Source organism: Martes martes (assembly GCF_963455335.1).
Source record: "Martes martes genome assembly, chromosome: 3".
NCBI classification, from domain to species: Eukaryota; Metazoa; Chordata; class Mammalia; order Carnivora; family Mustelidae; genus Martes; species Martes martes.
In genome coordinates this window covers 31390069-31411390 of record NC_137890.1, presented here as the reverse complement: position 1 = coordinate 31411390, position 21322 = coordinate 31390069, and the positions used below count along the sequence as shown (strand labels likewise).

The 21322-nt window shown below is 42.1% G+C and overlaps 1 protein-coding gene across 1 annotated transcript in view; it reads left to right on the top strand.

Moving 5' to 3' along the window:
• Positions 1-21322, top strand: part of LMO7 (LIM domain 7) — a 200835-nt gene continuing 179513 nt past the window's right edge. Inside the window, exons 1-2 of the mRNA XM_080799836.1 lie at positions 1-127; positions 873-943. Of these exons, the coding sequence (XP_080655962.1) occupies positions 884-943 (60 nt within the window). The 5' untranslated portion in view covers positions 1-127; positions 873-883. The remainder of the gene's footprint in view (positions 128-872; positions 944-21322) is intronic.

The window sequence follows — 21322 nt, the reverse complement described above, 5'->3', positions numbered from 1 at the left end:
AGGAGGGCTCGGGAGGCTGCGGGGGGCGGAGAGCTTGGGGCCGGGAAGGCCACGCACCTGGCGGCGGGGCCGCGCGCAGCGGGACAGCGGGCTCCGCGGAGCCGCGCGCGCCGGGCTCAGGCAGCAGGTGAGGGCGGCGGGCCGGGCGGCTGCGCGTCACGGCGGGCCGCGCTCCTCCAAGGGGGAAGTTTCTTGGCCCGGAAAGGTGCAATTGTGTGCAGCTATTCCTGGTATGTCAGGCGGGTCCGGCGGCCGCAAGCCGAGGGGGCGCCTCTTGCCCGGATCCCCGGGAGAGGGAAGGCGGCCAGGAGGGCAGAGACGGGAAGGATGCGGGCGCGGGGGCGCAGTCCCTCCGGGCGGAGCCGCGGTCTGGGCGGGCAGCGCGGGAGCGTGGCCTTGGTCGCGGTCTCCTGGCGGTCGGTGGCATCTCCTGGCCCAGACAGTCTGCCCACAAAGGCGACTGCGGCCGGGAGACCCCGGGAGCCGCAGGGGGGCGGACGGAAGCGGCGACTCTGCGGCCCGGGGTGGGCGGCGGCGGGGTGGGCTGGGGCGGGGCCATTCCAGGGAGGGCGGCGGCCGCTGCGCTGCGACTTTTGAAGTCCTCACAGTGGCGGGGCGGGTGCGACGTACCGCCTCTCGTCTCCGGTCCACCTCCCGCGCCCTGCCCGGCCGCCCGGGGCCCCGGGGTCGTTTTCGGGAGTTGAGAGGAAGCCACGTCTTCAGGTACTTGTGGGTTCGAAACTTTCCAAACTGCAGAGCGCAACAAAAGGAAAGAGAGCCCGGGCGGCAGGGCCAGATGCGCACCGCCCCCCCCTCCCCCGCCGCCCCTCCGCGCACTCATCGTGTCTTTCTCTCTCTCCCTCTTACCCTAGTCCTGGAAAGGATGGAGGAGGCCGGGGCCGACTGCGCCGTAGCTTTCGCCGAGGCCCAGAGATGGGTGGAGGTGAGTGCCTTTACTTTTTTTCCGCACGAGTTTGCGGCCTCGAGGCCGCTCCCGCCGCTGGGCGCTTCGCCTCCTCCCGGGACCCGCGCCGGCGCGTGGCAGCCGGTTGCTTTGCAGTTTGGGGGACTTTGCAAGTCCTGCTTCTCCTATCTTTTAATGTCCAGCTAAGCCGAGTGCTGCCCTCCCTACGACGGGCTCGCTGGCTTCCCCAGAGCTCCTCTGCCAGGGCAGAGGCCGGCGCTCGCCCACTTGGGTTTGGGGACCACACGTCCTCCTGCGCCAGACCACGTCAGCACCGGGTCCGAGGCCGCCCAGTGCCTCTCGAGCTGGTGCTCGGGGGGTGGTTCCAGTGGGAACGCCCGACTCTTACCTGCACGGGCAGTGGATTAGGCGTGCGGTGAGTGGGAGGGCAGGTGGAGGTTAGGCACTTGAGGAGCACCTGGAGAGATGTTTTCTCCCGCGCAGCCTTCGGAGCGGGGGGCGGGGGTGGTTAGGGGAGGGATGCGAGTCAGGGTTTTTACTTATTCAGAGTCGGCACTGAGGAGACTAAGATCTCCTGGGATCACTCACTGAAGGGTTGTTACTTTCCCAGCTGTGCCTTAGAGAGGCGATCTTCCATTTCCACCGAAATGGAAGATGGTCTCTTGGCCGTTTCTTCCTCTACGCTGTAAGGTTACATTTATCTCTAAAAAGTTAACACCAGGACTTCTATCCGTTATTCTACTGGATGGAAAAGATGACTTTTTAAATGATGCTAGGGGAGTTCTTCAGAGCAGATGTGAATCAGGAACGACGACGGCTTGTTAGAAAATTGTTGCCTCCACCAGCCTGGCAGTTACTTAGGGGTTATCGATGCCGCGTGCTGGCTTGTTCAGCGCACTTAAAAATGCAAATTAGGTTTAAAGATTATTCCATCGGAAAAACAATATATTTAAGAATCCCAAAGCACCCAGTGTTTAAACATAATTCATTTGTCCTTAAATGTATATATGTGGGGGAAAGGAGAATAAACGTTCAGTGTTACATTTCTGACAGTGAATAAAGGAATGTGAAATGTGAGTAGCGTTACCCACTCGACAGTGGTGGGGGGAGTCAAGATGTTCGCTATTGGTGACCTTTCTGGACTGAACTTTGAACTAGTCTGAAGGTGATTTAGAAAGGTATGGGGGGTGGGGGGAGAGATGTGAGGGGAAGGCATGGGGACGCCAGAGAAGAATAAACACTGTATTTTCAATTGAAATGAGAGTGGAAAAATTCCAGCAATGCAGTTAAGAGAAATGACTTCCCTCATTCATAAACTTTGAAAAGCCAAGGCGTCCAAAGGTAATTTTCCATTTGTAGTATTTGTTCTGCATAATTTTAGAAAAGAGATTAAACTTGTCTTTTGCTTTTGAGTGTTGGGGATAGAGAGAGAGAGAGAAGGAAAGAAATATGAGGACATTTTTGGGTCACACATGGCTCCTTTGTGGAGTTTCTATCTGCATGCTGTGTATTTGCTTCAGGAAATCTATAAATATGGATGATTTCACACTTTTCTTTTTTAGTATACAGATTTTTGAAATCTAAAAATTCCTTGTTTGTTGTAGCTTGCTCGTGATTGTGTGGACTTTCTGGGAGAAGTTTGCATCTAATAAACTCTAGGGAAGTGTGTTGCAATAAAAGATATCATAATGCATGTACACGTGCTCATCTTCCCACTCTCATCCATCCCATCTAAACATGTTTTGTTCCTCTTTCGCAGATAGACAAGTTTTCTAAAGACTTTGCCATATCATTATAGTATAGTTAATGAGTTTAAAATTCAAATCATTTTTTCCCTACTGCCACTGGGACCAAGGCAGTGAGTTCACTGAGGATATGTAAATAATTTACATATTTATGTACACTTTCCACATGCTCTGGACATTCAAAGTGACAGCAGTGTTAGGTTTTTTTTTTATCTCTCCAGTAGTGTCCAGATTTATTTGTCTCCTTTGCCTTTACAACTAAAGCACATATTTTAAAATATTGTTCTTGCCAAAAGTAGCAGAATGGATGACTCCCTTGTTGCCACAATTGCCTCTTAACTCTGAGAACGCCTAATTTAAAGATAAAATATTGATTCTGAAGTGTATTTTATAACATATTTTGGAAAGTGGGGAAGATTACGGTATAAGTCTTTCTTCTACTTGCTAATATTCTTGCTCCATTTTCCCTATCGTAGTTTTCTCTACATATATTGAGGCATAAACAGGTCATTCATATATATAAACATACATAACATACTATACTTTGCTGTTTTTATTCTTAGCTGCAGCTCTGACTATCCCGAGGTCAATAAACGCCAATAACCTTGTAAAATTTTGAATGATGGCCAGTGTCCTTGTTAGTATGTCATTTCCATTCTCTCTGATTTTAAATAGCTAATGTATTATTCCCACAACCAAAGTTAAAGTTTTATTTATTTTATTTCGGGAAGAGAAGGAGAAAGGACGAGGCAAGGGCTAGTGGTTGTTGTTCTACCAGTTAAAATTTTATGACTATTTTAAATTTTGCATAAATGGTTAGTAGTGTATGTATACTTCACGGTAGTTTAATATTTCAGTTTAAAGCAAATGTAGGAATGTCACCCTTTAATGTAATTCAATAAAATGCTATTGGATTATTATCTGGTTGGAAATCCTGTTTGGAACATTAATAATGTAGCAGAGCTGGTTTATGATTAAACACTGTTTTAAAACCAAATAATGTAATAGTTTAAAGGGAGAGCTGGAGAGGAAGCCTGATTCCAGCAAGGTCACGGAGCAGGTGATGAAGCAGAAATTGCCAGCAGGACCCTCTAATTTTAGAATTTCTGCAGCACCTTCTAATTTTCTACACCTAACAGTTGCCTCTGTCTCTGTTTTGGGGCACTAAAAAACCTTTGTAGTGACCAGACAAAATACCAATGAGATGGAAAACTGGATCTATCACTCATTGCACTGGCTGGTCACCAGTTTCCAATCTGTGGGTTAATGTTGCTGTCTGGATTGAAGTTTAAATATAGTAGTAAATACAGTGTGGTTGGAGCAGAACAGGCTAACTTCATTCCCCACCCGCTTGCTCACCTGCGCTTCCTGTTATCTCTGAGTTTGATTCTTTCCGTATCACTGTCATCCTGGGGAAAGACCTAAGGATGCCAGGTTGAGCTCATTGCCAAAACTGGCACCCGAATATAACTCCTTACTCAGTTACTTCCAATTAATCTGTTTCTCCACCCATCCCTCAATCTTTCTAAGTGGTTTCCCTCTTTCTCTGTAAACGACACCCTTTCTGCTAGGGGTTTCCAACCTGTGTTCTGGTTTGAAAGGGTTTGCCTGGGGAATAGGAGTCCTCAGTGCCCACAAGCATTATCTGTGGACTAAATGAGGGTTTTATGGACTTGTGCTGCTGCTTTTCAAATGTATGTAGAATGATGAAACATTGAATACATAAAAGCATTTTTGGTAGTAACGTATAATTTCAATGAACAGATATTAAACTGGGAAATACTATGATGGTAAAAATTTATTTAAAAAATTTAAATGTTAGGAAGCAATTCTTATACTAGCTGTTGTAGCTGAAATTATTTTTGCAAAATAAAATCCTGATTTTGTTAGTTCCTTCTTTTCTGAGAGTCATGAAAAGATTTTAAAGTCCACATTCTTTATTGACGTTGTACTGTGAAGCATACCATAGTGTCGACGGTTTTTTACAATCTCATCTCTGCCTATCTATCTATTTTTATTTTTTTAATCTGTTCTCTGTAACTATTTGCCTAGCTGCCAGATAGCATAGAGATTAAGAGCACTGTTTTGTACATCACATATCCAGTACTTCTTTGTCTTATAATTGACAGTTTGTACCTTTTGACTACTTCATCCAATTCATGATGCCTATAGTTAATGCTGCCGTATGGTATATTTGAAAACTGCTAAGAGAGCACATCCTGAAATTTCTCATCGCGAGGAAAAAAAAATGCTTTTTGTAACTATACGAGGAGATGGATGTTCACTTTTTGTGGCAAGCATTTTGCAGTGTATGTGACGTCATTGTGTGATTGTGTGGTATACTTTAAACTATTCTACGGAACTAGGTGTCAATTTCATCTCATTGAAATTGGGGTGAAAAAAAAAAAAAGGAAAAAAGCACTCACAGGTTTGGGAACAAACGATGCTTCAAGGCCCCGGCTTCGTTTTCTTCCTTGAACCTTGCTTGCATGCTGGTTGTGCCTGTTCAGTGACCTATGGACTGTAAAGCAATTAATGCTTCCTAATCCTTGCTTGTGTTTTCCCACCGCCCGGAAGCTGTTTTCTCACCTCCAGGCTACTGTGCACGGAATTCAGGTTATTCCTTGTTTAGAAAGGAAGGAGGGGCCAGTTAGTGTCTTCCCTGTTTACCTAACACACATGACTTCCCTTCAGTCCTCCCCGCTTGGACTAAAATCCACCTTTCTGTGGGGCCTTTTCTGAACCAACACACCTCCCCTCCACCCGTTGCTTCCTCTCCTCTCTTGCTCGTCTGGAGCTCTCTTTTTCTGCTCTGTGGTATAATTCTATCCATTTTTCTATATTAGAGTATGAGCTAACCGAGGGCAGGGACAGGATCTTTATTTCAAGGATTTGGCATGGTACCTGGTAAATGCTTATTGAATAAGAGTATAATCTGAAGGCTACAGCTTTAACAAAATTTAAAAATAGGGTTTTAAGGACCACAGCTTATTTCTTCTCCCAGGGGACACTTGCTTCAGTGTCTAAAGCTGAGTTCATTGCTTGGGGGTGCTTTTGTCTGCAAGATATGCCTTCCTCTGGGTGTCGACGTGTACTTGCCTCTTTACCTAGCATTTGCTCTTCTGCTCCAGCCCTTCTCCGGAGCCCTGTCATTCTCTTCCTGCCTTCTGATTAGGGCTTGCCCTCATGGGGACTTGCATTCAGTCATTTTGTTATTCAGAAAATGCCTACTGTGTGCTTACTCTGTTCCAGCCACTTGCCAGGCTTATTGATCCAAATGCCACATTCTCAGCAGCTTTGCTGGACCTCCTCCAGACAGAGGCATGCCCCACAAGGAGCAGACACGCAAACACACTCAGCAGCTCTGTCCAATGATTGTCCTCAGGGAAATTTGCACAGGGCGGAGTGACAGCATTTAGGAGGCAGCCCCAGTCTGCTGGGGGAGTCCGCTGAGCTCACGGTGAGGCAGCATTACCATCAGGCTGCAGTGGGGCTAACACATTTGCCCACTTTGTGTTTATAACTTGTTGTAAGAGCTTGAAGTTGTATACAGCACAACTCTTAGGAGTTGCTGGGAGTAGTTTATTTTTACTCGGGTAATGTTTACAGGCAGAGAAATGCACAGATTTGAAGTGTACGATTGTAGGAATTCTGTCAAATGTTTATACCCATGTAACCAGCAACTGAATCAACATGTAGAACATTTTTATCACTCAGCAAACATCCCTTCCAGAAGGTCACATGAGACTCTACCTCTCGTAGGCAACCACCCTTTTGCTTTCCAGCATCTTAGATTTCTTAGTGTAGTTTTGAACAGCCAAGAAGTATCTTGACTGTCAGTTCATTCCTTTTTACTTTATGTAGCATTTTACTATTACTTGAACACAATGTCTTTATTTGGAAAACAGGACAGGAAGCCTGGCAAGAGATGATTGTGCTCACAAAGTCCTCTTGAGAAGGAACTGATTCACACAAATAGGAACCAGGGCGGGAATGCCATTAGAATAGCCTGACTCCAGGAGGCATAAGCACACAGGTCAAGATACTTCCTGGGCAGCTGGGAGGATTCCAGGACAGTGCTCTTCTGGATCTTTCCAACGTACTCAGGCACTGAAAGCTAGAAATGGGCCTCTTCTTAAAATGGGGGGAAATACAAAACCTGTGCCTTCAATAAAAGTGTCCTTGAACCAGTTAGAGAAGTCGACTCACTGGGTCAAAGGGATCAGATGGTTTATTTGGTCCTTGACCTATTATCAAGTTACTCTCTGAAAGCGTTGTACTGGTTTGCAACCCTCACGTAGAGGTTGAGGGCAGCCTCTCCATGTTCTGGCCAGAATTGGAAATTGTCATTTGTGTTTTTTCTCTAAGTAAACAGGTGAACGATGCATGTTGTTCTCCCTCTTCCCAGATCTCTAGTGATGTTAAACATTTATCTAACAGATGACTCAGTGGGCTTCTTCCCAGGGAGAAAGGATGAAGCTGAAACAAGGAGGTTCTGTCTCCTCTCTATGAGGTCACGAAAATGCTCAGAGGGCCCCTGGCCTGGTAAAGTGCATCCCCAAGGTCATGGGCATGGTAGGACCATTAAGGAAGTGTCTCCTGAGTTGTCTTGTTTTTCTTCCGGGTTGTTTGGAGATAGACACTCTCAACAGAATTATGAGATGAGGAGTAGAACAACTGGCCATTTTGAGGATGTTTCTTCACCCATTTATAAAGCACAGAAGTGATTAAAGCTTCTCTTCGCTCTAGGAAAAGCATGCTGAGTGTGTGGCGGGGAGAATGTTCCTTCATTCAATTTGTTTGGTTCGTGGCCTTCTAGGCAGTGCTTTAGCATACTTGCCGTCTGGATGCCGACAGTGCTTTGGCTAGGAAGGGACTCCTGTTAAGACTAACTTTCTCCTCTGACATCCTCCTTTGTTTTTAAACTGCTTGTCAACATAATAGCATTTGAGCCAAAGACAAGTACTAGTTTCGAGAATGTTAGTTAAGAAAAACAAAGCATCAGGGGTGCCTGGGTGGCTCAGTTGGTTAGGTGTCTGCCTTCTGCTCAGGTCATGATCTCAGGGTCCTGAGGTGGAGTCCCCCATCGGGCTTCTCTCTCTGCCTCTGCCTCTCCCCCCTGCTCATTCTCTCTCTCTCAGATAATAAATAAAATCTTAAAAAAAGAAAAAACACCATTAATATATTTGTCCAACCCTCTTAGTTTAGAGAAAGTAGATGTTGTAGGAAAACCATTTCATCCCTTAGCATCTGCAGACTGAGGTGCTTCTGTTGTTTTGTATCCTCTAGTTCCTGGCAGAAAGTTCTCAAATGCTTGTTGAAGTGGTGAATGTTTTGTATCCTGTCAAGAGATTGGCTTCTTTAATTAATGCTTGCCCATCTCCGTAAGCCTGTTAGCTGTCAAAAGTGTATTAGAGCCTGAGGAAATGATAAATATGTGTACTTGTGCTTACTCTTCAGTTTCTGAAGATAATTACTGGGTGTGCTTTTTTGAAAAGCACTTTTGATGTACTCAAAGCTCTTAATAAGGACAAGAGCTGTCATCTGTGCACAACTTCGCAAACCCAGGTTTAACATGTTCAGTCTGCCACTTTGCTCTAAGTAGGTAGGCATTAGCACATTCTGCAGGTGACTCGCAACACAGAAACCGTCCCATAAACAGCCTTTCCAAAAACTGCAAAATCTGCCCTGACAGGGTGCTCGAGGACTGGTTCTCATTTCTGTGTATATGATGATAAGTGTGGTGTTTGAGTGCATCGAGACGATGGTGCACAGCACTAGACATTATGTCTGTCCTTTGGTACAGTGGGCATTGTCATAGGAGAGAGAGAAATTCTATGTGGGTTCAAAGGGCAACACTAGTAATAACTGATCAGGCACAATGAGACTTTGGCATCAAGTATTTTGTTTTAATCTATTTTTATTATTTCTTTATGTATTTTTTTATTATTATGTTCAGTTAGCCACTGTATGGTACATCATTAGCTCTTGCTGTAGTGTTCAACCATCATTAGTTGCATATAACACCCAGTGCTCATCCCAACACGTGCACTCCTCAATACCCATCACCCGGTTACCCCTGCCCCCACCTTCCTCTGCTCTGAAACCCTCGGTTTGTTTCCCAGAGTCCATAGTCTCTCATGGTTCATCTCCCTCTTGGATTTCTCCCCCTTCAGTTTTCCCTCCCTTCCCCTATGGTCCTCCGTGCTATTCCTTATGTTCCACATATGAGTGAAACTATGAAAATTGTCTTTCTCTGCTCGCATCAAGTTTTTTAAGGTGTTGCTATAAACAAAGTTCTGTCCTATGCCAGAATAGGTTGACACGGAGAGTGAGTTACCTGCTATGAAGGTTCTGCAAGAGAAGGTGAGTAACTGACAATTAGGGGGCTAGTACTTTGTTCTACAAGTGCAAGATATGCGGCAAGGGTATTGCCCTTATAATGAAGGACTGTTTTTACCCAAGGGTGTTTTCTTTGAGGGAAAAGAGCGGTGAGAGGTCAAATCATTTGCTCAGGGAAACTCTGAAACTAGTAAGTGGTAGTGGGGCTTTGAACCTAGGTAATTGGACTCCACAGCCTACCCTCTTAATCACTACACTCTACTGCCTCAGAGCGACACTGGTCAGTAAATCGTGGTAAAGGATTTGTAAATCAGAAGAGAAGGAATGGGCTCTCAGTCCTCAGTCCATCTGAAGCTGTAAGATTTGCTATTTTCTGCTTATGACAAGTCCTGCACACTAGAACAGCTTCTATCTTGTGATGTCAGTGCCTGGAAAGCACTTGATAACTGAAAACATTCTATAAACTGTAGTATTGCTGATAGACATTCTTAACCAATTGCAGACTTTAGATTTCTATGTTCTGCTATATCCAAGTGAATATACTGATGCTCAGCAAACCATTTAAAGTGTTATAAAAGGGAAGCATCTTTATATGATGACACTGAGATGTACTCTGAGCTAGAAGAGGAGATAAATTATATCCAATTATTTTCTTCTGTATGACTAGTTACAGAAGTATCAATTTCTTACTGACCTACATTTCAGTAGCCCAGGACATACCAGAACTTGTACAGACTGTTATTGTGCAGTGCTTTGGAATACATGTGGTGTTTTCAATGAGGACACATTCTAGTTAGTGTTTCATATGTGTAAGTACGGCTGAAGCCAAGACCACGATCAAAGATTTCCTCTTCTTGCCTAGGTTGAAATTTGATCTAGATGTCTGGGCTGGGAAGGAAGTATCTTCTTTTGTTACACCACCATTTCATAATATTCAAGAAAGGGCACTCATTGCCAAACTTATTATAAACTTGGATTCTGGAATTCTATCTCATTAAAGTTTAAAGTCTTTCATTCTATCTGAGGAAGAAAATAAGCAAACGTCTTGCCTTTATTTCTTGAGTAGTATGTAATCAATTTGGAACTTACCATATTGTCCAAAGAAAATATTGTCAGTCCATCAAAAGCATCAGACACAGTAATACCTTCCTTCTTGAAATACTTCCTTCAACCATCCTTTGGACTTTTCTCCAATTTTACTTGATATTTCTGATTTTCCTTTGCTGAATGTTCCCAATTATTTGATCAGTAAATATTAGAGTATCCCTGGGTTCATCTTGCCCTGTCTTCCCTCATTTGTCTATAATCTCTCCCTAGTAGACATTATCAACTCCATAGTTTATATGCCGTCTGTATGCTGATAATTTCCTTATTTATATTCTTGGTCCTGCCGTCTGTATGCTGATAACTTCCTTATTTATATTCTTGGTCCTTTGGTTTTTAATCTCCCTTCCTTCCCTCCCTCCCTTCCCCTGAACCCTGTGTGTGTGTGTCCCCGTACACACATATATAGACACACACATACACTCAATTTCCAACTGTAGGTCAAATAGACACATTCCACTTAGTTCGAAACAAAACTCTGCATTCCTCCCCCTCCCTATCACCTACCTACTCATCCCTCCAGTGTTTCCCATCTTTGTAAATGGCACCACTTTTAACCCACTTGCTCGGGTCTCCACCTTAGAAGTCATTATTGACTCTTGTTTTTATCACACTCCACATCTAGTCTGTCAAGAAATTCAGTTGGCCATATCTTCAGATTTATCTGGAATCTGACTACTTCTTGCCATTTCCACCAAACTTCCTGGTTCCAATGTAACAGCCAGATTCCCCTTTAAAAGTGTAAACCAGAAGAAGACATATGAATGGCCAACTGACTCATGAAAAGATGCTCAAAATCAGTAGTCATTAGGGACATGCAAATCAAAACCACAATGAGATATCACCTTATACAAGTCAAAATGGCTAGAATCAAAAAGACAAGAAATAATGTGTTGCTGAGGATGTGGAGGAAAAGGAACATTGCTGGGAATGCACTATTACTGGACACTGTGAAAAACAATAGGGAGGCTACTCAAAAAATTAAAAATAGAATTACCCTATGATCCAGTAATTCCACTACTATTTACCCAGAGAAAAACACTAATTTGAAAAGATGTATGCACCTCTGCATATATTATAGCATTATTTACAGTACCCAAACCATGGAGGCAGCCCAAGTGTCCATCAGTAGATGAATGGATAAAGAAGATGTGGCATATAGACAATGGAATATTATACAGCCATAAAAAGAACGAGATCTTGTCATTTGCAACAACATGGATGAGCCTAGAAGGTATAATGCTAAGTGAAATAAACCAGATAAAGACAAATACTATATTATTTCACTCATATGGAATTTAATTAAAAAATTAATAAACAACCTCCCCCAAAATTAATAAACAAAAAAAATTAATTAAAAAAATAAAAAACAAAAAAAATAGACAAAAACCCCTCGGAGAACACACAGGTGGTTGCCAGAGGGGAGGTGGGTAGCAGATGGGTGAAACAGGTGGAAGGGAGTCGAGAGTACACTTACTGTGATGAGTCCTGGGTAATGCATAGAGTTGTTGAAACATTACATTGTACCCCTGAAGCTAAACAACACTGTTAATTATAATTCAATGTAAAAAAAAGTAAATTAGAGATTGTATTTCAAACTCTGCTCCCCCCGCCCCACAATGACTATTCATTACATTTTGAGTAAAATCTGAGTTTTTAAGCTGTGGTCCCTAGAGTCATGCGTGGGCGATGCCCCCCTTGCTGTCTCATCGGCTCGCACTCTCTTACCATGCTCCAGTCATACTGGCTTCCTGTTGTTCCCTGGATGTGCAAAGATTTGTATTTTAGGGACCTGGTGTTGCTGTTCCTTCTGCATGAATATCTTTCACTTATTCAGATCTCAGTTCAAATGATACCCCCTCTTCCCTCCACCCTCCCTGTAAAATAACATTTCTGGTCACTCCATACTCTTATATTTCATAGCATGTAACAGTTTTATAGGATACAGGTTTTGGTTTGGCTCTTACTCTCACCATAATAGATAAGTGTCTTATGTGTAAGCGCTTACTTTGTTTTTAAGCCTCAAATAGTGCCAGGTAGTTAGTAGACACTCAATAAATATTTGTTGGACAAATGAATGGATGAATGAACAAATGTCTTTGAGTTCTTTATACCTGATACCTTGTTAACCCTGTGATTTGACTGCCTCTCTGGCTGTGCTTCCCTGGACAAGACAAGCTGGTTTTGTTATACCAGGTTTTTTACTTGTCTGCTTTTCTTCAACTTCAGTTCTGTATTGAGCAAGTTCAAAGGAAGTTTTTAGAAAAACAAGTTTGAAGCATGAGAAATTGACTTTGTTCAACCAATTGTAAAGATGCCTAAAGGTAAGCAAGTATCATGAGATAATAGACATCCCAGAACGTTTGAGGATGAGCTGCCTTAGCTGAATATCCTGCACGGGGGACCGTATTTCATCAGGCAACTTAGGAGTGTTAGTCATGAAAAAGGTCTCGCCGCTCACTGCTCAGTGTCCTCCAGCTTGAGTAGGGACCCTGGTACTAACTGGAGACAATGAAGCAGGATACAACTTTACCCTGTTTGGAAATAAATGAAAATAATTCAAAAAATTTGAGAACAGGAACATTTCTTTCTCTGCCCCACTCAAACATCAGAGGCCTCCCTCATAGTTGCAAAGTGCTGTACTCTTTCTTTTTTGTTGTTGGAATTATTCTGAAATAATATTCTGAAATAATAAAACTGAGAAGTGGAAACTTTCCAAAGAGCTTTTTTGAAGAAATGAGGGGAAAAGAGGAAGCTGAAACTCACTGTCTGTTTTTTTTTTTTTTTTTTTTTTTAAAGATTTTATTTATTTATTTGACGGAGATCACAAGTAGGCAGAGAGGCAGGCAGAGAGAGAGGAGGAAGCAGGCTCCCTGCTGAGCAGAGAGCCCGATGTGGGACTCGATCCCAGGACCCTGGGATCATGACCTGAGCCGAAAGCAGAGGCTTTAACCCACTGAGCCACCCAGGTTCCCCACTGTCTGTTTTGATGCAAACTGACTTTGTCTAAATGTACTTTTAAAAAAATCACTCCTCCAAAAAAAAGAAAAAATCCTCCAAGATGATGTCCTATGAATTAACTGATAGTATTCTTTTTATAAACATAATTTTTTTTAACAGATGAGAAAAGAGTGGCTCAGAGAAGTTACGTTTCTTTCCCATACAGCCAATATTGGTAGAACCAGTACTTGAAGTTCGATTTTTCTAACGGAAAAAGTCAAACTCACTTTGTTCACCTTTTCTGTTTCTCTCTTTCTGTTATGGTTGTGCCTGTGGTTTTTCCACATACACACCCTTTTGTGCTATAGCTGTTCCAGGTGTCTGCTCTGTCTCTCTGTTGGACTCTTTCTCTCCCTCGCTTTTTAATTTTAAGATCAGAGTTAAGTTAAAAAGCATAGGAAAGTTTGCAGATTTAATATAAAATGTGTAAGTTCACACAAAGATGTGCACAACTTCCTGCTATTGGAATGTGATGGGTTTAGAGTCAGGGTATGGAGAGCAGGGGATGGGGAGGGCACTTGCTACAGTGGTTCTTTCCAGGGCTTGTCCTGACAGAGAGGATACAGTCACAAGACACTGTGGGAACTAATGTGACCGTGTTAGACACCAAATCTGCAGGGACTTTGGGGATCGGAAAAGCACTTGGAAACTAATAGACAAGGTCCTTCCTCAGTTTGACCGAAAAGATGGTGGTGGAAATTAATGTGGAGGACAGTTGAGTTAGGTGGAGTAGTGCTGGCACAAGCATGGGTCCATTGGGTAGTCTTATGGATAAGACAATGAAGCTAGTAATCTACTTGTGGAATGTACTTATTAGAAGGTAGGGAGAGTTACAAGACTAAATTGTGGATACAGAATTAGAATTTTTCCTTGAAATGACATGTCAAGTGATGTTGGAACTCCAGGGACAGAATGGGTTAGTGGAGGGGAAAGACCACATCACACCGAGGATCCCAGACTGAGCCTTGGGGTAGGTCTTCTGTTAAGAAGACCAGAAGAGGAAAGGGAGGTCGGGTTCAAAAAGCGAGGCAGAAAACCCGGCATGTGTTAGAAGTCTTAAGGAAGCATTGGTTTCATGAAAGATGGAAAGGAAAGAGTACCAACTGTGTTGAGGATTAGAAGTGAACATGGGAAAGGAAAGTGGGAGCAAGGCCAGTGAATCTGACAGGACAGTAATTTCTCACTTGTTGAAAGTATAGCCGCAAAGTGGTAGTGTGGGAGCCAAATTAAGCTTCAGAAAATCCTAAAGGCTTAGCATAGTCTTAGCTTAGGGGCAAGTGGGCCATGAGAGAAGAGGTAGAAAGAGCTACCAAGAAACCAATATTCTTTCAAAAAGGCAATTTATTTGTGTTAGCAAAACCATCTCCTAACTCCAGTTTTTGTTACTGGATGTGTTAGTGATACAAACCCTTCGTGGTTAGGGGAGGTGTGCTCTAGGACAGCAGCTCTGCGGGAATCCTTGTGGTCTGCTGTTTAAAGTTCTCTTAGTATATTAAACATCATCTAAGAGTGTAATCTTCTGAATTTAATTTCCTTTAATCTTCTGGATTTAATTTCCTCTCTCCTAAACTGGGAAAATGCCTCTCCTAGCCTGAGGGTTTTTAGCTGACAATAATTTGATGAAGATATTTTGTTTTTAACATTCAGAAAAAGATATCTTAATAGTTTTGATTTAATGACTCTAAGAAAATTAAAGTCATGTTAAGGGCGCCTGGGTGGCTCAGTGGGTTAAGCCTCTGCCTTCGGTTCCGGTCATGATCTCAGGGTCCTGGGGTCGAGCCCCACATCAGACTCTCTGCTCAGCAGAGAGCCTGCTTCCTCCTCTCTCTCTCTCTGCCTGCCTCTCCTCCTACTTGTGATCTCTCTCTGTCAAATAAATAAATAAAATCTTTAAAAAAATAATAAAGTCATGTTAATATGAAAACAGTAATGAGAAAGGAAAACACTTTTCTCTCTTTTTTTTAAAGATTTCATTCATTTATTTATTTGACAGACAGAGTTCACAAGTAGGCGGAGAGGCAGGCAGAGAGATAGAGAGAGGAAGCAGGCTCCCCGCTCAGCAGAGAGCCCGATGCGGGGCTCGATCTCAGGACCCTGAGATCATGACCCAAGCCAAAGGCAGAGGCTTTAGCCCACTGAGCCACCCAGGTACCTCAACACTTCTAACTGTTAAATAGAGGTACAAAATAGTTACCATGAAAAAGTACATTTTCAAAATAATGTGTCTTTGTTTCTTTTTTGTGTTCCCGTACGGTGTAGTGGTGAGAGTGGCGAGGTTTGGGGTAACACTGGATAGGTGTAGCTAGCACAGGACAGATGCTGGAGAAAATGTGTCACTGTGGACAAAACCTAAGTTTCTCTAAGCCTACATTCCCATAACCATAAAATGAGGACTGTAGGGTGGTGATAGGTTTAGAAAAAAAGGAGGAGAAATATATGTAAGTTTTATTCTAACCTCTGATTTGTGAATATGGGTGTTTATTGAGTCCTTTTTATATTGTTCTTAAACTGTGATAAAAATCCCTTATGAGACCTTGAGGTTGGAATGAACAACCAATCCATTACCTTAAGAGTAATGAATTCTGTTTCTTTATGGTACTTCTGTCATTGTCTTCTCTCTAGGGATCCCCAGGTGCATTTTAACGCTTCTTTCCTATTGACTCTGTCAGTGGATTTATATAAATCTCAGGCTAGTCAACTTGCCTGAGACTTTTCAAGTTGAAGAATCCCACATGTATTGCATTTTTGAAAACCCTGCCATATGTTCTCGTACTCATTGCTCCTCTCCACTTAGCTTCTATTTGAAGTTCCAGATTAGAGAGTGGGGTGTATAGATGCCATGCATTAAGTTTCTTCTTCTCATAATTTTTTTTCAAGTTCCTTTATGTTTCTGTTATCTCAATTATTCTTTATCCTTTTACTTTTCATGTTTTGTGTGTCTTTGATTCATCTTATTTAGTTTTTCTGCTGTATTCAATTTGGAAGAAGCAACTGTGAGATCTTTCTGAGAAGGACATTTTGTGTTGTCTTATTAAAAATGAACCTAATGAGCTATTTTAGAAAGAGAAGCTTTTATGGTTTCCATGAATAAAGGAAATACATTCTCAGGTGTTTTATTCAAAGGATAAAGTTTATATGCCTGGTTTTAAGCCAGTTTGCAAGCATTTTTAGACTTGGAAAATATAAGTCCTAAATGGTTTAACTTGCCAAATAGCTGATACTTTTGAAATTTGGCCTAAGTTCTGGTAAAAAGAATGTGGTTGACAGCCACACTGCAATTTACAGTAATCCTTTTTGTGTAAGGAAATGAATCTACTTGGCTTAATAAATTCCAGATGAGTTTCTGGCTCCTTGATTATTACCAACTCATTTAAAATTCAGGTTTCATTATTCAGTTAACAGCAGCCCTCTCTGTGCTTGTAATGGCCAATGTGATGTTAAAATCCTTTGCAAAACTGAAATACTATGGGGGGGCAACATTGCTTTTTGGGGTGAGTCATTTTGGGGCACAAGCTTATGATGTAACCAGTGACTCAGTATTTGGCATGATCTGGGACTAAAAAGCATCAAGCATCTCTGCTAATGGCTAGCAAATCCAGTCCATAAGGAGATCAAGGTGAGGACCCATAAGGAAGTTCTGCTAGTTGCATGAAGGAGAACTTTTTTGGAAGCCCAGCTAAATATTTCTGCTGACTTTTCATTGGTCACCATTATCTGCAAGAGAGTGTGGAAAATATTTTTAGCTGGATACATCACTGCCTCTACCAATATGGGGTTTTTGTTACTAAGGGAGAACAGGCTGACAATGTTGGGTTGACAGTGAATTCTCTGCTGAATGTATTCGCTTTTCTACAGCACTTTGCTTTGTTATGATGGCAATCAAATGGCTTGCTTTTGGAAGATACCATATTAACAGTTTTTTTCCTCTTACTTCCTGCATTGTCTTGGTCTCTCCAAAGTTCCTTTTCTGTTTTTGTTTTTTTGGCTTTGGTCTCTTAAGCTGTAATTTTCTTTTAAGCTTCTGATGATCATTGTCTACCAGTTTCTGTATATCAAGCAGCATTCTTCACCGCCCCTCCCTACCTGAAGATCTATCTGGTTGCCTCCAGTCCTGATTCTTTCCTGGGGGAACTGGACTATTCTGCTGTCTGTGGCATCTCTTCACATCTCCTGAAGTTGAAATTTCCTCTGTTCTGCTCAGTCAGCTACCTGTCCTGCATCTACTTTCTTTCTTCCAAAAGTTTGTTCAAAGTTTTCTTCTACTTTTCAGATTCCTTTTGTCCTTCTGAGTTAATACCTCAAATTTCTGTGCTGTGGGAGGCAACAAAAAGAAATGTGTTACCAGTTTATTGATTGTGTTTAACCAGACAGAAGTCTTTTGTGTGTGTGTGTGTGTGTGTATTTCAAGTGAATCATAGAGAGTAGAAAGACATAAAGATTACAATTATTGCAGAGACAAAATTCATACAATTAAAATAAATGCTACCTTATTTAAATTAGAAAAATCCTACCTTACTGTAAATTTGAATCGAGAGGGCACACACGCTGTAATGAGGCAAAATCTAAATCACAAAGGGATAGTGAATGCACTACAAGCAAAAAATGAGCATAAGAAAGATAAGTAAAGCCACAGAGGAGTTAGAATTTCTGTCCTGTGTGGTAATGTCTGCGCTAGCACAGTCAGCTCAGGGACAGAGCCCTGGCCTCACCCATGCTTTTCACAGCCTGGCTGCTAGGCCTCTCATTTACCTGGAGCTCAGAGTATGGTCAGGGGGAGGTGTGGAGAAGGAATAGGGACTAGCATGTAATAGCTATTCAATAAATAAGAGTTTCTTTCTTAAACCTCTGAAAAATTTGTCTTTCAAAGAAAAAAAGGAAGTTAACATATTGAGTACCCATGTGCTGGTCACTTCAAACAACTACATTGGACTGAAAAGAAAAGTGAAGATCAGATAACATTAATAACCTGCTCCAGGAAAGATAAGCTATACAGCGAGACCCTGGCTTTGGTTCTCGTGTCATTTCTCCCACGTCAGAATTGCTTCCAGTGATGCTCCTTCTGTGAATGTTTCCCTAAACAAGAAGAGCGCATCTCTTGTTATAATTAGTTGTCTGTCTTTGCTACAAGCTTCTTTTTTACTTTTTCCTTAGTTAATAAAACTTTAATATTTTATTTTTTCCCAGTTTTGAGATATAATTGACACAGAACTTTATTAGCCGACAGTGTATAATACAATATGTGTACGTACTGTGAAATGGTGATCACAGTGTCTAGTTAACATCTGCCACCACACGTAGTTAAACACACCTTTTCTTTTTCTTGGGATGAGAACTTTTTTTTTTTTTTTTTAAAGATTTTACTTATTTATTTGACAGAGAGAGATCAGAAGTAGGCAGAGAGGCAGAGAGAGAGAGAGAGAGGAGGAAGCAGGCTCCCTGCTGAGCAGAGAGCCCGATGCGGGACTCGATCCTAGGATCCTGAGATCATGACCTGAGCCGAAGGCAGAGGCTTAACCCACTGAGCCACCCAGGCGCCCGGGATGAGAACTTTTAAGATCTATTCTCTTTGCTGTCAAACACACAATATGTTGTGTCGACTATAGTTACCATGAACTCTATCCTTATGCTACACCTCATGCTACAGGCTTCTTGAGAAGATCGGCCAACCACCCAGACCGTGCCTGAAGCTTGTGATGATGGCTCAGGATAAATTTCTTTCCTTTTTTTTTTTTTTTTTTAAGATTTTATTTATTCATTTGACAGACAGAGATCACAAGTAGGCAGAGAGACAGGCAGAGAGAGAGGAAGGCAAGCAGGCTCCCTGCTGAGCAGAGAGCCGGATGCGGGACTTGATCCCAGGACCCTGAGATCATGACCTGAGCCGAAGACAGAGGCTTTAACCCACTGAGACACCCAGGTGCCCCATCAGGAGAAATTTCGTGAAAGAAAAAATGTTCAATGAACTCAGGGCTTTGCATGCACTGTAAGTTCTTATGGAACGAGAACTGAGCCTTAGTGACTTCGATGTGTCGCTTCTGGAGGGAGGAGATGCAGAGCAAGACAAAGAAGCCGTCAGGACAACTGGGAGCAGTCTGTAATGGCTCTGGAATTTTTTGACTGCAGGGATCATAGTCCACATCTCTGATGACAGATCCCAATAAATCATTTTCTGTTATTCTCATGACTTTAGACCTGTAATTCTGGCATTGTTAGTCAATGGATAATTCACCACCTGACACTAGGCATGTGAGGTATTTGTTACTCAACTATAACCTTAGGTGAGATTGCGCTAATCACTTAATGTACAGCAATCTTAGTTCAGTTGAATGATCGTCTCCCATCTTCTTTTGTAACTCCTTTTGTTTGCATTTAGGTTTCCCACAGCTCTTCCCAAAATCTTTTCATGTTTTCTGTCCCTTTGTAGTTTTGCTCTGTGGTTATTTTTTTGAGCCCTCGAAACTTGGTAGTGCTGATGCCTCAGTTCATATGCTGATTTTTTTTAAGTTCATGGAATATATATATATCTCCCATATATTTTCCCAAAAATATTATATATATATATTCCACATATATAACATATATTCCATGTATATGATATATATTCTATATGTAACATATAGTATTTATATTTCCATATATTATATGTATTTTATATATATACACACACACATATATATATATAGTTGCATGAAGGATTTTTTAATATTGACTCAATTTCCTGAAGTGCTCATTTTTGCTCAGGTTGTCACCTGTGTCCTCCGGTAGGTCTCATTTAGGAAAAGTTGGGAAGATTTTGTTTGTTCTTTCTTCAGCTGCTGGACGCCTGCAGGCATGTGGTTATTTTTCCTTGTCTCCTTGTTGCAGCTCAGGTCCAGCTTCTGGGCTGCTTCATGTGGGGGAGGCCCCGTGGTTTCTGTCCATGTGGCAGGCAGGTTCTTGTTCTGTCCTGAAACACCAGCAGGACACTTCTTTGCTCCTAGGTTTCTTCAGGCTCTTAGACCCTGGCGTAGAGGGCGCACACCCCGACTTGCTCTAATTCTGGAGCCATGGAAGCTGATCATTCTTATTCCAGTGGGGATCCAGGTCTGTTTCTGTATCACTTCTCCCTCGAAGTCACTGTGGTCTCAGGCTTACCTGGGGCTCTTCTACTGTTGGTCCTGTAGTTCGCTTGTGCTGAAGGAAAATGATCCTACAACAGCTCTCTTGTTGCCCTCTGGGGCCAGATACCTTGCATGGAACTGAATTCATGGGGGATATATGGCTTGGACTTGAAGTTGGGAGAGAAAGGAAGGCAGTATTTAATATACTACCACCTCCTGGTGTATGTAAAAATGTTTTAGGCTTTCTCTAGATGCACTATTAATATTTACGTTTTTAACCATCTATCCAATTCAGAATGGTTCTTACCTTTGAAATATGTTTATATTTTCTTTAATTTTGGGATTTTTTTAAATGCCTGACGATGTTTTTATATTTCAAAACCTAGACTGTAACGTTTTATCTTAAATTATGACTTTGGAATAAATATAGGCATTTTTTGTCTATGAAGGGATTGTCCCAGTTATGGTTTCTGAAATGCCATGTTTAGCCTGTGGTTGGTAGACTACAGAACATTTATAATTGGAGCCAGTGGGGGGAAACCCTAGCCAACAAGTTTTATTAGGTTGTAAAATATGAATTCTTGGAAAAGTTGTAGCAGTTGTGTTGGCTATGAAAAAGCTTAGTTCGGTACGGGCATCTGGCCGTGGGAGGACCTGGCTGTGAAGTATAGACTTCGGGATCCTCCTTTCTCTTCCCTTCTTGAGTCAACAGCCTACCTGTGAGCCCAACATCACCCTTCAATGTTATATTATGTGAATTTATACTATATAATTACATATAATTAATGCCCATTAACTTTATTAATATTTATTAATAAATAATAATACTTATAATTAATTTAATTATATATAATAATCCATATAAGGTAATATTACATTATATGAATTTTGGGCGAAAATGATAGTCTTATTCTTCTGGAGTGTTGGTTCTCATCTGGGGGGTGATTTTGTCCCCCAGGTGATGTTTAGGAATATCTAGAGACATTTTTGAGGGTCACAGCTGTGGTAGGGGGCGCTACTGAGTCCTAGTGGACAGCAATCAGGGATTTTGTGAGCCATCCTACAGGCCACAGGTTGGCCCATGTATCAGAGATTTATCTGGCCCA